This window comes from Loxodonta africana, chromosome 5, assembly GCF_030014295.1.
Source record: "Loxodonta africana isolate mLoxAfr1 chromosome 5, mLoxAfr1.hap2, whole genome shotgun sequence".
NCBI classification, from domain to species: domain Eukaryota; kingdom Metazoa; phylum Chordata; class Mammalia; order Proboscidea; family Elephantidae; genus Loxodonta; species Loxodonta africana.
In genome coordinates this window covers 78,809,019-78,824,297 of record NC_087346.1, presented here as the reverse complement: position 1 = coordinate 78,824,297, position 15,279 = coordinate 78,809,019, and the positions used below count along the sequence as shown (strand labels likewise).

At 37.2% G+C, this 15,279-nt stretch overlaps 1 protein-coding gene across 3 annotated transcripts in view; it reads left to right on the top strand.

The window, feature by feature from the left end:
* The window catches only part of USO1 (USO1 vesicle transport factor), a 119,184-nt gene extending 107,734 nt beyond the window's left edge, over positions 1–11,450 (top strand). For all 3 annotated transcript variants that reach the window (XM_003414145.4, XM_010594130.3, XM_064285690.1), the window contains 4 exons: positions 5,832–5,930; positions 8,551–8,658; positions 9,665–9,880; positions 10,425–11,450. In XM_003414145.4, coding sequence (XP_003414193.1) covers positions 5,832–5,930; positions 8,551–8,658; positions 9,665–9,880; positions 10,425–10,511 — 510 coding nt within the window. In that variant the 3' untranslated portion in view covers positions 10,512–11,450. The remainder of the gene's footprint in view (positions 1–5,831; positions 5,931–8,550; positions 8,659–9,664; positions 9,881–10,424) is intronic.
* The last annotated feature ends 3,829 nt before the right edge of the window (positions 11,451–15,279 follow it).

Genomic DNA, 15,279 nt, shown 5'->3' with positions numbered 1-15,279 from the left:
TGTTGACTGATTATTTCTGGTACAGTGACTCTGTATTCCTTCCAACTTCTTTTGATGCTTTTGATTTAATATTTTCCCAGTAGAATCCTTCAGTATTGCAACCCGGGGCTTGAATTTTTCCTTCAGTTCTTTCAGATTGAGAAATACTGAGCATGTTCTTCCCTTCTGGTTTTCTAACTCCAGCTCTTTGTACATGTCATTATAATACTTCACTTTGTCTTCTCAAGCTGCCCTTTGAAATATTCTGTTCAGCTCTTTTATCTTTTCTTCCTTTTGCTTTAGCTACTTTGTGTTCAGGAGCAAGACTCAGAGTCTCTTCTGACATATGTCTTTTCTTTCTTTCCCATCTTTTTAATGACCTCTTCTTTTCTTCATGTATGATGTCCTTGATGTCATTCAGCAACTCGTCTGATCTTTGGTCATTAGTGTTCAGTGCATCAATCTATATAGGTGGGATATTCTCAAGGTCATATTTTGACTCTCATGGAGTTCTAATTTTCTTCAGCTTCAGCTTGAACTTGCATATGGGCAATCAATGGTCTGTTCCACAGATATAGTCAGTTTGATTCCTGTGTATTCCATCTGGCAAGGTCCACATGTATGGTTGCCATATATGTTGTTGAAAAAAGTATTTCCAACGAATAAGTCATTGGTCTTGCAAAATTCTATCATGGTATCTACAACATCATTTCTATCACTAAGGCCATATTTTCAACTACCAATCTTTCTTCTTTGTTTCTAGCTTTCACATTCCAATCACCAGTAATTATAAATGGATCTCGATTGTATGTTTGATCAGTTTCAGACTGCAGAAGTTGGTAAAAATCTTCACTATCCTCATCTTTAGTATTAGTGGTTGATGTGTAAATTTGAATAATAGTTGTATCAATTGGTCTTCCTTGTAGACATATGGATATTGTCCTATCACTGACAGCATTGTACTTCAGGATAAATTTTGAAATGTTCTTTTTGACGATGAATGCAACACTATTCCTCTTCAATTTGTCATTCCCAGCATAGTATTCCGTATTGTTGTCTTATTCAAAATGGTGAATACCAGTCCACCTCAGTTGACTAATGCCTAGGATATCGATCTTTATGTGTTCCATTTCATTTTTGACAACTTCCAACTTTCCTAGATTCGTACTTCAGACATTCCATGTTCCGATTATTAATGGATGTTTGCAGCTGTTTCTTTTGACTCGTGCCACCTCAGCAAATGAAGGCCCTGAAAGCTTGCCTCCATCCACCTTATTAAGTTCGACTCTACTTTGAGGAGACAGCTCTTCCCCAATCATATTTTTTGTGCCTTCCAACCTGAGGGGCTCATCTTATGGCATTATACCAGTGTTCCACTTCTATTCATAAAGTTTTCACTGGCCATTTTTTTTTAGAAGTATACCGCCAGGTCCTTCTTCCTAGTCTGTCTTAGTCTGGAAGCTCTGCTGAAACCTGTCCACATGGGTGACCCTGCTGGTATTTGAAATACCAGTGGCGTAGCTTCCAGCATCACAGCAACACATAAGCCACCACAAACTAACAGACGTGAGACCTAGATATATACCCAAGTTAGTTGAGAGCATATGTCCACACAGAAACTTGTAAACAAATGTTTATAGTAGCATTGTTGATAATAGCCATAAAGAGGAAACAATCCAAATATCTATCAACTGATGAATGAATAAATATATATATATTTCTCCATACAGTGGAATATTGCTTAGTCATAAAAAAGAAGTATTTAATATACCCTAGAGAAATAAGAGCCTTTACACGAACAGATACATGCACACCCATGTTGATTGCAGCACTGTTTACAATAGCAAAAATCTGGAAGCAACCAAGGTGTCCATCAATAGATGAATGGTTAAATAAATTATGGTACATTCACACAATGTAATACTACGCATCAATAAAGAAGAGTGACGAACTGTGAAACATTTCATAACATGGAGGAACCTGGAAGGCATGCTGAGTGAAATTAGTCAGATGCAATAGGAGAAATACTGTATAAGACCACTATTATAAGTTCTTGAGAAATAGTATAAACTGAGAAGAACACATTCTTTCGTGGTGACGAGAGCAGGGAGGGAGGGAGGGTGGGAGGGGGTTGTTTACTGATTAGTTAGTAGATAAGAACTACTTTAGGTGAAGGGAAGGACAACATTCAATACAGGGAAGGTCAGCTCAACTGGACTGGACCAAAAGCAAGGAACTTTCCGGGATAAACTGAATGCTTCGAAGGTCAGCGGAGCAAGGGCGGGGGTTTGGGGACTATGGCTTAAAGGGACTTCTAAGTCAATTGGCATAATAAACTCTATTATGAAAACATTCTGCGTCCCACTTTGAACTGTGGCGTCTGGGGTCTTAATTGCTAACAAGCGGCCATCTAAGATGCATCAATTGGTCTCAACCCACCTGGATCAAAGGAGAATGAAGAACACCAAGATCACACGATAACTGTGAGCCCAAGAGACAGAAAGGGCCACATGAACCAGAGACTTACATCATCCTGAGACCAGAAGAACTAGATGGTGCCTGGCCACAACCGATGACTGCCCTGACAGGGAGCACAACAGAGAACTCCTGAGGGAGCAGGAGAACAGTGGGATGCAGACCCCAAATTCTCATAAAAAGACCATACTTAATGGTCTGACTGAGACTAGAAGAATCCCGGCGGTCATGGTTCCCAAAACTTCTGTTGGCCCAGGACAGGAACCATTCCCGAAGACAACTCATCAGACATGGAAGGGACTGGACAATGGGTTGGAGAGAGATGCTGATGAAGAGTGAGCTGCTTGTATCAGGTGGACACTTGAGACTGTATTGGCATCTTCTGTCTGGAGGGGAGATGGGAGGGTAGAGATGGCAAAAAGGTCACAAAAGGAGAGACTGGAAGGAGGGAGCGGGCTGACTCATTAGGAGGAGAGTAAATGGGAGTATGGAGTAAGGTGTATATAAGCTTATATGTGACAGACTGACTTGATTTGTAAACTTTCACTTAAAGCACAATAAAAATTATTTAAAAAAAATTAACATCTAAAAAAAAAGTACTGCTACATGTTAGAGTATGGATGAACTTTAAAGTACTATACTGTGTTTAAGAAACTAGACACAGAAGGCCATGTTTTATATGATTTTATTTATATGAAGTGCCCAAAATAGACAAATCTATAGGGATAGAATGTAGATTGGCTGTTGCCAAGATGGGGCGGGGGGGTTGGGTTATTGCTAAGGGTACGAGATTTTTTGGGGGGTGATGCATGTTCTGGAACTAGGTAGTGATGATTGATGCACAACTTTGTGAGTGTACTAAAAACCACTGTATTGTACACTTTGTAAGGGTGAATTTCACAGTATGGGAATCACATCTCAATAAATGCGTTATTTTCATAATCAGATTAGGAAGTGGTGCTGGAGGAGATTGATTGCTGCAGTACACAAGAGAACTTTTTGGGGTGATGAAAAGGTCTATATCTTGATCAGGGTGATTACACAGGTATATGAATATACATTTGTCAAAATTCATTCAACTCTTGTAAATGGGTGAATTTATTGTACTTAAATTATTCTTCAATCAGGTTGATATTAAAGATAATTTTTTGTTTCTTAAAGCCATGTTTTTAAGAAATTCCATAAGCAATCCTTTAGACCAACCCCTGTTATATGTTGGAATGACTTAGAAATCAAAGCAATCATCTCCTCCAAATATTGTAGAACTCCTTTCTACAATTCTTTATGAATTGCATCAACCATTCAGATTTTGGCCAAGGTTTTTTTGTTTTAAAAAAGTTCTTCCTTATGTTGAACTGAAATCTATGTCCCTCTCAGTTTTATGCATTTCTCCTTTTCTATACTTAGAGCTACATCACCAGCATAATTGTGCACCTGTAATATTCAGGCACTGTGGGAGCACTTTCCAGTATTTTTAGTGGCTTAGATATATTAAGTACATCTCCCAGGATTACTTTTGAAACCAGGTCTACTATGTCTTATGGAAGTCAAGCCCTTCCACAGACAACCCTTCAGATTTGAAGATAGCCCTTACGCTTTTTTCTGAGCTGTAAACCCTGATTTCACTCAGTTACTCCGCATAAAACTTTCAGTGTTTGTTATCTTTGCTAATCTTCTAAGGGCAGTAAGCACAGTTGTGGGATTAATTCCATGAAAGTGGGTTAAGATTGTATTTGTATTAGGTAATACCCTAATACTTTTTCACATAGTACATTTAACCTAAAGGTGCTTCTCAAAATGAAATAATTTGGGTTCACTGCTCAGGATCCGAAAAAATCTCAAATCTGTTGAGCAGCATACTTCCCTTTCTAGTCTGTGTCATCAGCAAGTTTATCAATATTACACCCTCACTTTTATCCAAGTGGTTGATAAAAATGTTGGATGATACAGGGCTAAGTGACAGGCCCTGTAGTATTCTTTCCAAGGTGTCAGCACAGCTTGATAACAACTGTTAATCAATTTGGACACAGTGCAGTATTTTGTTTGTGTTTTTCTCTATTCTTCCTATAGAATATTACATGAGGCTTACAAAAATTATGAAAATAGTAACATTAAGGTACATGTATTATAGATATTTGTAAGATAAACATCAGTCACACTGAATATTCCCTGAGCTCGATAATTATTAAAATATGAGAATATCTTTTTTCTCCCTTATGCTTGCACGTAGTTTAAAGGAATCAAATAGTTCTATAAGACTTGTTAATAAAGTCTTTATGACCATGCAAATGAGATTCATAGCTGAGCCACGTAGTATACTATAATTCAGGGTTTCTCAACCTCAGCACTGTTGACATTTGGGGCTAGGACATTCTTTGTTGTGAGAGACTCTCCTGTGTATTGTAGGAACTTTAGTAACATCCCTGGCCTCTACCTAGTAGATCCCAAGAACATACACACCCACCCTCAGTGTGACAAACCAAAAATGTTTCCAGACATTGCCAAATGCTTTCAAGGAATTGGAGGGAGAATCCCCCCAAGTTGAGAGCCACTGCTATAGTTGCTTGTCTTTTCCTGTACTTTTTTGGTGTGAAAGGTTTGGAAATTTCAACATTAATAATGTAAACTTTCAATTAATTTTTCCATTTCACTACAGCACTACTGCTTTCACCTATGCCTGATGGCGCACCCTAGTCTAGATGTCCTATTTTGTCCTTTCAAAATAACAAGCCTGTAGTCTTTAGTCAGGAGGGGAGGAATAGTTGCCTGGACACATGAGATTGGGACAGGGACCCAGGAGTCTGTTTCTTAAACAGACTTTCAACTAGCCCTTCTGTTTTTAGCTCCATCTTTACCCACGCATCCAAAGATACCTGGTGTTCCTAGGTCCCAAGGCTGTAGGTAGTTCTGCTTTGTAAGTCAGGTAGTTCCTTCTGGTTTTCTCAGTGGTCAGCTTAGGTTTCAATTTTCTTAGGTTTGTTGAGTTGGTTGCCATTTGCTTTCTGAAATTCCCCGATTTTATTGCTCTTTTCTCTTGTTCTCTTTGTCCTTATGGGTTTTTTTCCTTTCTTCCTTCTTCCCTTTTCTCCTCCTTTCTCCCCTCCTTCCCTTCTTTCCCCCTTTGTTTCCTTAATCCCTTTATGATTTTTTACATGGGCTCTCATGAAGGAACAGAGGTAAAGGAATGTGTTTAATTTTCCATCTTGAACCTAGAGTTCCTAGAATAGTTCTTTAGAGTTAGATTTTAAAACTTGGAAGTTGTAATTTGGAGGGAAGGGCCAGGAAAGGAAAATTTTTTGTTGGTGTTCCTGTAAGCAGAAATTTCCTTGATTAAATTAATGCTTTAATGTTACAACTCAACAATTTTTGTCTCCTAGGAACTGGCAACATTAAAGTCTCAGTTAAACTCACAATCTGTGGAGATCACAAAACTACAGACAGAAAAGCAGGAGCTGTTACAGAAAACAGAAGCATTTGTAAGTTATTTCTTTTTTTGCATTTTCCTTCTGAAAGGTAGCAAACACAAGGTTGGTATAATAAAGAGAAGCAAATTTGTCACATAGCATCTTCTGTTCCGATATTATTCACCAGCGAGAATTCTAGTCACACAGGCTTCTTGGCTGTAGAAGCAGCGATATTATATTATAGTCAGACTCACCAGGTCAGTTTAGTTGGTTACTTTAATATTTCATTTTGAAGCAAAATAATCCCGGTGAAACTCTTGGGAGATCTTTGTATTCAGAATCAGATGCCAGAAAGGAGCCATGCTGAGATTCTTTCATGACTGGCCTGATTCACCAAAAATATTTCAAGGTCACATTTTTATTTCCATACCCTATGAGATAGAACTTAGAGTCTCAAGTGAACGTTTGGTAAAGCACTGGAATAGATGCAATGCAGATTTTCAGGGAAATCGTGTATTCTGCCATCATATACTCCTGCACATCTCCTTTTATGTAAAAATTTGATAACATTTAAAGCAAGAAAAAAAAATCAGTTTCCTTAATTTCTCTAATACTGGTTTTCCCAAATACTAGTCTGGTTTCTATAGAATTCCCTTCATTGAATATCACTGAATACCTGTAGTAAATTTTTAGGCAGCTCCTAAGGAAAATCTTTTTTTTTTTTTTTTTTCTTTGATTCATTCATTTATTCATCCAACAAATTTATAATGGGTACCTTCTTTGTGCAAGGTACAATGCTATATGCTGGGACTGTATAACAATAAACTAGAGAAACAAGGGTAAAGGCAGTAAACTGGTAAATAAATAGTATTATAATTTTAGATTAAGACTGTCTTGAAAATCAAGCAGAGTAATATGACAGAATGACTGGTGGAGGTGAGAAAGGCTCTTTTAGGGTGGTCAGGAGATGCATCTATTGGGGCACTTGATATCTGAGAAGAATAATACAAAAAGAAAACTAACTGCATTCGTCCAAGTTTTCTGAGTTCTGATGATTATCATACCAGATTGGTGTGGGAGCAGTCTGCAAAATGGAGGACAAGATAGCTCTTTGTGATCAAAACAAAATATTATAGCTTCCTATTAAATTTATTTTTCTCAACCTTTAACAACTTATTTGTATGTTTTATAATGTACATAACATATTATTGTAGTAGTCCCATGTGTATGACTTACAAATAAATAAAAGCCGTATTGGAAGTACACGGTCTATTTTAATTGGTTAAGATGTGCCATCAAAAAACTTAGTGGACCAGAGAGCTATGTAATGTGGATCACATTAACTGATCTTCATATAGAAATGGCTTCACTGGATTAGAATTGAACATTACCCTCTTTCCTTTCATTTATGGTTGTTTAGTAAAAATCTGTATTTGAGTAAAACCAATATTGAAGACATCATCAATGTCCTCTCTTTTAAGACTCATAGAATAAATCCTTATAATTAAAAAAAAAATAAATAACAGGAAAAAGTGTCTTCCTTAATGAAATGAATTTCTTCCTTTTTTCAAGTAATGAGAATTATATGACAGTGACTTTTCTGTGTCAGAAGGCTCAAAACTACATTAAATGTTTAATTAGAGAAATCCTAATAGCAGAACCAGGATATTAACAGCCAGCATGTTTGGCTATAATTATCTCAGTGCCCTCACCCCAACATTATTTTATTGCCTTAACTTTTCTTTTTCCTTTTTTTTTTTTTAATTTTAATAATCTTGTTGTATCTGTATTTCATTATAAAATTTTTCTAATCCATTTTGAAGGTACACAACATATGAAGCTTTTTTTTTCAGTGCTATGTTTAGAGCCCAAATCCAACTCATGACTACCTGATCCTTTGACATTCTCTCAGCAAATTGGGTAATTGTAGGTGAGCTCCTTGCGCTGATTTTAAAGTTTGATTTAGACACGTGGTTCTACCTACCATATTGAAAAACGGTGAGGAAATATCAGAAACCTGTGATTTAGGATTATCTCCCTGTAGCACCAGAAACCCTGGTGGCGTAGTAGTTAAGACCTATAGCTGCTAACCAAAAGGTCAGCAGTTGGAATCCAACACGTGCTCCTTGGAAACCCTGTGGGGCAGTTCTGCTCTGTCCTTTAGGGTCACTATGAGTCGGAATTAACTTGACGGCAATGGGTTTTTAACAGGTTCCCCATAGCACTTAAGAAAATAATTGCATTTCACTAATTAAAGGCATTCAACTCAATTTCCCTACCAGTTTGTCTGAGATGATACTGTGGGTTTAATTTACAGGAATTTTATGTGGAAAAGACTGAAAAATACTCAGTGCTTGTTAAATGCTATGTGATAGCTAGGTTAGAGCTGCCTACTTGATTAGTTTCCTGGGCTGACCTTGAAGCGGGTTAGCCCAGCCTTCTCCATACTCTGGTGGGATTTGATGCGCTCCATCTTGACTAAGCCGCCTTCTCCCCCGTGGAGACAGCTCATCTTTCAGGGGAGAGTACTTCGTTATACATAAAAACAGAATTATATTTTCTGTTACTGGGAATAAAATTTCAAAATAACAAGAAAATTAAATCACTTTGGGAGTTCATATTGATAGTCTGAAATTTTAAAAATTTTCAAAGAAACTTTTTTGTGTTTCATTTTTTTAATATCTACTTTCAGGCCAAATCAGTTCCTGTATCAGGAGAGAATGAAACTGTAACAGCTGCAAAAACTACTGATGTAGAAGGAAGACTGTCAGCGTTATTACAGGAGACTAAAGAATTAAAGGTTAGTTTTTGGTGAAACTTATTTATTACATATTTTATCAGATGAACTTCTGGAAATTTGATTTTACCTCATTTAACCTTTCAAACCCTTGGCTTAATAAAGAAAGCTAATGGGGTGTAATTTCACCTCACAACATTTGGATTGCTATTTTGATGACTAGATGGCACAAATAAAGGTTTTATAATGCTGTTTCAAATAATGGTGTCAAGTATGTAAAATAAGAATGTATATTAATGTACTTTGAAAGTAAATTCATTGAAAATATGTTAAATTTTCTTAAGAACATCAATATCTAATCAATAAGAAAACAAGGGGACACAGAGTTGGCTAACACACGAGCCACAGGTGGGCTTTGCATGAGGCTAAATAACACAGGCGCTTTAAATCCTGCCAACCTGTTGTGTGACAGTCACTTAAGAATAAATACAATGAAGAAAGGAATGCAGTAACATAAAAATAAAAGACATAAATGGAAAAAGGAGGAGAATTGTGCTTTTTAGATTGTGATCAAATTGTTTTAAAATCATGAATTTTATTTGAAGTTACTGTTATTTCTGGTTTAATTATATATATGAAATTGGGATAAAAAAATTTTTTAAATTTGGTTTCGAGGTCTAATTCTGAGTCTAACCAGTCTTATACTGTTAGATGTTTTAAGTATCTCTTTACCCCTATGATCATCTGAAATACATTGCTGTTTTCTTCTAGGACTTTTTGAGGAATAGCTAATTGAAACTATTTTTTGATGTTAAACTCTATTTTTCACAACAATTTTCTTTGATGGATAATTTAACATAAATGCACACTGGTTAAGAGCTCAGCTGGTAACCAGAAGGTTGGCAGTTCGAATCCACCAGCCACTCCTTGGAAACCCTATGAGTCAGTTCCATTCTGTCCTATAGGGTCACTATGAGTCAGAATTGACTCAACAGCAACAGATTTAGTTTGGTTTTGGGTGTAGGTGTGATTGTGTGTGTTTCAGCAACTTTCACCTTTCATTTCCTAGAATGAAATTAAAGCTCTATCTGAGGAAAGAACTGCTATAAAAGAGCAGCTGGATTCATCTAACAGTACCATCGCCATTTTACAAAATGAGAAAAACAAGCTACAGATGGAAATTACAGATTCTAAAAAAGAACAAGATGATCTCTTGGTGCTGTTGGCTGATCAAGATCAGAAAATATTTTCATTGAAGAATAAACTCAAGGAATTTGGTCATCCAGTAAGATTAAAATATTTCCAATAATAATTTTTATTATGTTTCATTATAATGCTTTTTTTTTTCTTTAACTGTAGCATGGAGAGACTGTGCTTATATGTCTGTATTACCGCCATAGACATGTAGCACATGAACACTGTATCATCTACGTTGCTTGCACTGTGTTCAATGAATTGGCCCAAGACTCAGTTTAGGTTGAATTTCCAGCACTTTTAGATTGTTCTCTTGTGGCCTTTGAGCTTAGAAGGTGAATTGATTTGATTGCTCCTTCAGTAACAAAACTCTAATCGGCCAAGTGTGCCATTATCTTTTTTCTATATTTGGTTTAGATTCGTGTGTAGAGAAATATAGCTCTCCATCAGCAAAGTTAACCATGTGTATCATCTCATATTAAAAGCCACAGGGCGCCTTGAGCATTAAGGAAACTGGATGGCTTATATTCCACTATAATTACTGGAATACAGAATTTATCAAGAGGAGGGCATATATTATTACATATTAAGTATGAAATGAATAAACTTTCTTAAGTTAAATGTTTTCTCTTTAGATTGAAGAAGAAGATGAACTGGAATCTGGAGACCAAGCTGATGATGATGAAGATGAAGATGATGCGGAAGACCAGGATCCTATCTAACTCAGATTTCTAGGAATGATAGAGATTACGTTGTAACATTGAAGACAGAGTCTTAAGACAATGTTTTGGTCTGCCTGCTAAGAAAATAAAGATTCAGAAAGCCAAGTGGGAAGCTTTCACTAATAAGATTATTGATGTATTTTTTTAAATGATGCCGCCCATGTTGAAAATCCTAAAACTGTATGTGGAAAATACATCTTTTATTTAAATTCATCAGAACTCTTCCAAAATATAATTTGTAAAGAGCTTTAGACACCAAAAATAATTCATTTTTAAGCACGTGGTGGCAATGCTATTTGCCTTAGTTTATTGGTTGTTTACATAAATTCTGTATTTGTCTATTATTTTCACTTTTCAGAATATGTGACTTTTAAGTACTAACCTATTTGATTTAATGTGTATTGAATTGGAATCATTGTTCTAAATTCAGCAGTAGAGCTCTTAGCTGATTTTTTTTTTTTTTTTAAGAAATGGGTTTACTTAAAGGCAAGAGAGCAGAGGTTGGAGATAATGTCTGTCATCAACCTTCCATCAGATGTGACTCCTAAAATGACCAGGGTAGGACAGCTTAGGATGAGTGCCTTGACACCTCCGGCGTGGCTGCATTCTGTACCTCAGTGAAGAAACAAGGATACTGACACAATGAAACGGAGGACGTTTCTGAGAACCTTTTGCAACAGAGTATTAGCATGTGTTTGGTTTTGTTTTTATTTTAAGCTGAACATCTAGAAAAATTGCAAGTTAATAGCTCGTACAATTCAGATTTAGCATTGTTGTTAAAACATAGTTTTAAAAAGACCCCCACACTAGGAGTTATATAATTTATTGGCATTTTTGCTAAATGGGTTTAAGTCAGGTAATAGATTTTTAAAAAACAAATGAAGCAGTGTGTCAAAATTCAGTGTTTTGGTAATAAAAATAGATATTACGTTCACTTAATTCCTGGTCATGGTTCCCTTTTTTGAGATTTTGAGAAAGGTATTTTATTCTTAATAAAAGGTGAGGCAAGTGGAAGCTGTAAGGGGAGCTCTTCTCTTACTGGGTGTACATTATAGCTTTAACATCTTACAAGCAATTATTCAACATTTTGAAAGCAATCTTATGGTTCATAACTAATACAATTTCAAAAGTTTCAAGGGGGCTAATTGGAACACTACAGAAGTGAAAGAAGTTGGAGAAGGGTTTGAATGTTTCTAAATTCAGCATTGGAGTTCTTTTTAAAGAAATATTGTGTGCCATCGAGTTGATTCTGACACATAGCAACCCTTTAAGACAGAGTAGAACTGCCCACTAGGGTTTCCTAGGCTGTAATCTGGTGAAGTAGTGGTTAAGCGCCTGGCTGCTAACCAAAAAGTCAGCAGTTAGAACTCACCAGCCATTCCACAGTAGAAAGATGTGGCAGTCTGCTTCCATAAAGATCACAGCCTAGAAAACCCTGTGGGGCAGTTATACTTTGTCCCGTGGGGTTGCTGTGGGTTGGAATTGACTCTACGGCAACAAGTTTTCTGTTTTAATCTTTACGAGAGCAGATGGGTGGGTTCAAACCGCCTACCTTTCAGCTAGTAGCCAAGTGCTTAACCATTGTGCCACCAAGTCTCTTTTTTTAATTAAAGAAATGTTTTTAAGTGCCATCAAGTTGATTCCAACTCATAGTGACCCTGTGTACAACAGAAAGAAACACTGCCCGGTCCCACGCAGTTCTCAGAATCATTGTTACGCATGAGACCATTGTAGCAGGCACTGTGTCAAAGTCACTTGGGGTCTCCCTCTTTTGCGCTGACCCTCCACTTTACCAAGCATGATGTCCTTCTCCAGGGACTGATTTGCTCCTGATAACATGTCCAAAGTATGTGAGATGTAATCTCGCCATACTTCCTTCTAAGGAGCATTCTGGTTGTGCCTCTTCCAAGACAGATTTGTTCATTCTTTATGCAGTCCATGGCATATTCAATATTCTTTGCCAACACCACAATTCGAAGGCATCAATTCTGTCTTCCTTATTCATTGTCCAGCTTTTGCATGCATATGAGGCGATTGAAAATTCCATGGCTTGGGTCCTGCGTACCTTAGTCTTCAAGGTGACATCTTTACGTTTTAACACTTTAAAGAGATCTTTTGCAGCAGGTTTACCCAATGCAGTGCATCTTGATTTCATGACTGCTGCTTCCATAGGTATTGATTGTGGATCCAAGTAATATGAAATCCTTGACAACTTCAGTCTTTTCTCCATTTATCACGATGTTGCTTACTGGTCCAGTTGTGAAGATTTTTGGTTTCTTTATATTGAGATATAAATCCATACTGCAGGCTGTGGTCTTTGATCTTCATCAGTAAGTGCTTCAAGTCCTCTTCACTTTCAGCAAACAAGGTTGTGTCCTCTGCATGTTGCAGGTTGTTAATGAGTCTTCCTCCAATCCTGATGCCGCCTTCAAATAGTCTAACTTCTCCGATTATTCAGCATACAGATTGTATAAGTATGGCAAAAGGATACAACCCCGACTCACCCCTTTCCTGACTTTAAATCATGCAATATCCCCTTGTTCTATTCAAACGACTGCCTCTTGTTCTATATACAGGTTCCTCATGAGCGCAATTAAGTGTTCTAGAATTCCCATTCTTCAAGATGTTATCCATAATGTGTTATGATCCACATAATCAATAAAACACAAGTAAACATCTTTCTGGTATTCTCTGCTTTCAGCCAGGATCCATCTGACATCAGCAGTGATATCCCTGATTCCTCGTCCTCTTCTGAATCCAGCTTGAATCCCTGTCAGTTCCTCGTCGATATACTGCTACAGCTGCTTTTAAATGATCGTCAGCAAAATTTTACTTGTGTGTGATATTGATGATATTGTTCGGTAATTTCCACATTCAGTTGGATCACCTTTCTTGGGAATAGACATAAATATGGATCTTTTCCAGTCTATTGATCAGGTAGCTATCTTCCAAATGTTTTGGCATAGATGATTGAGCATTTCCAGTACAGTATCCGTTTGTTGAAACATCTCAATTGAAATTCCATCAATTCCTGGAAACTTGATTTTCACCAGTGCCTTCAGTGTAGATTGGCCTTTTCCTTCAGTACCATCAGTTGCTGATCGTATGCTACCTCCTGAAATGGTTTAATGTTGACCAATTCTTTTTGACACAGTGACTTTGTATTCCTTCCATCTTCTTTCGATACTTCCTGGATCATTTAGTATTTTCCCCATAGAATCTGAGTATTGCAACTCGAGGCTTGAATATTTTCTTCAGTTCTTTGAACTTGAGAAATGCCGAGCGTGTTCTCCTCTTTTGGTTTTCTAACTCCAGGTCTTTGCACATGTCATTATAGTGCCTTGTCTTCCCCAGCCGTCCTTTGAAATCTTCTGTTCAGCTCTTTTACTTCATCATTTCTGCTGTTCGCTTTAGCTACTCATTTTTCAGATATATGTCAGAGTCTCTTATGACATCCATTTCTGTCTTTTCTTTCTTTCCTGTCTTTTTAATGACCTTTTGCTTTCTTCGTGTATGAAGCCTTTGATGTTATTCCATATCTTGTCTGGTCTTCAGTCATTAGCATTCAACGCATCAAATCTTTTCTTGAGATAGTCTCTAAATTCAGGTGGAATATACTCAAGGTCGTACTTTGACTCTTGTGGACTTGTTCTAATCTTCTTCAGTTTCAGCTTAAATTTGCATATGAGCAACTGATGGCATGTTCCACAGTGAGCCCCTGACCTTGCTCTGATTGATAATATTTAGCTTTTCCATCATCTCTTTTCACAAATATAGTTGATTCGATTCCTGTGTATTCCATCTGGCAGGGTCCATGTGTATAGTCACTGTTTATGTTAGTGGAAAAAGATAACTTGCAATGAAGGAGTCGTTGGTCCTGCTATCTCCAGCGTCGTTTCTGTCACCAATGCCGTATTTTCCAACTACAAATTCTTTCTCTTTGTTTCCAACTTTAAAATTCCAGTCACTGGTTACTATCAATGCATCCTGATTGCATGTTCAACCAATTTCAGATTGCAGAAGTTAGTAAAAATCTTCAATTTCTTCATCTTTGGCCTTGGTAGTTGGCGTGTAAATTTGAAGAATAGTCATATTACCCGGTCTTCCTTGTAGGCATATAGATATTATCCTTTCACTGACAGTGTTGTACTTCAGAATAGATCTTGAAATGTTATTTTTGATGATGAATGCAATACCATTCCTCTTCAAGTTGTCATTCCCTGCGTGGTAGACCATGTGATTGGCCGATTCCAAATGGCCAATACCAGTCCATTTCAGCTCAGTAATGCTTAGGATATTGATGCTTATCCATTCCATCTCATATCTGATGGTTTCCAATTTTCCTAGATTCATACTTCTTACATTCCACATTCTGATTATTAATGGATGTTTGCAGCTGTCTCGGCTCATTTTGAGTTGTGCCACATCAGCAAATGGAGGTCCTGAAAGCTTGACTCCATCCACATCATTAAGATCAACTCTACTTTGAGTAGGCAGCTCTTCCCCATTTTTATTTTGAGTGCCTTCCAACCTGAGGGACTTACCTTCTGGTACTATATCAGACAGTGTTCTGCTGCTATTCATAAGCTTTTCACTGGCTAATTGTTTTCAGAAGTAAACCTCTGGGTTTTTCTTCCTAGTCTCTCTTAGTCTGGAAGCTCAGCTGAAACCTATCTGTCATGGGTGACTCTGTTCACATTTGGATGCTGGTGGCATAGTTTCCAGCATCACAGCAACACGCAAGCCCCCACAGTACAACAAAATGACA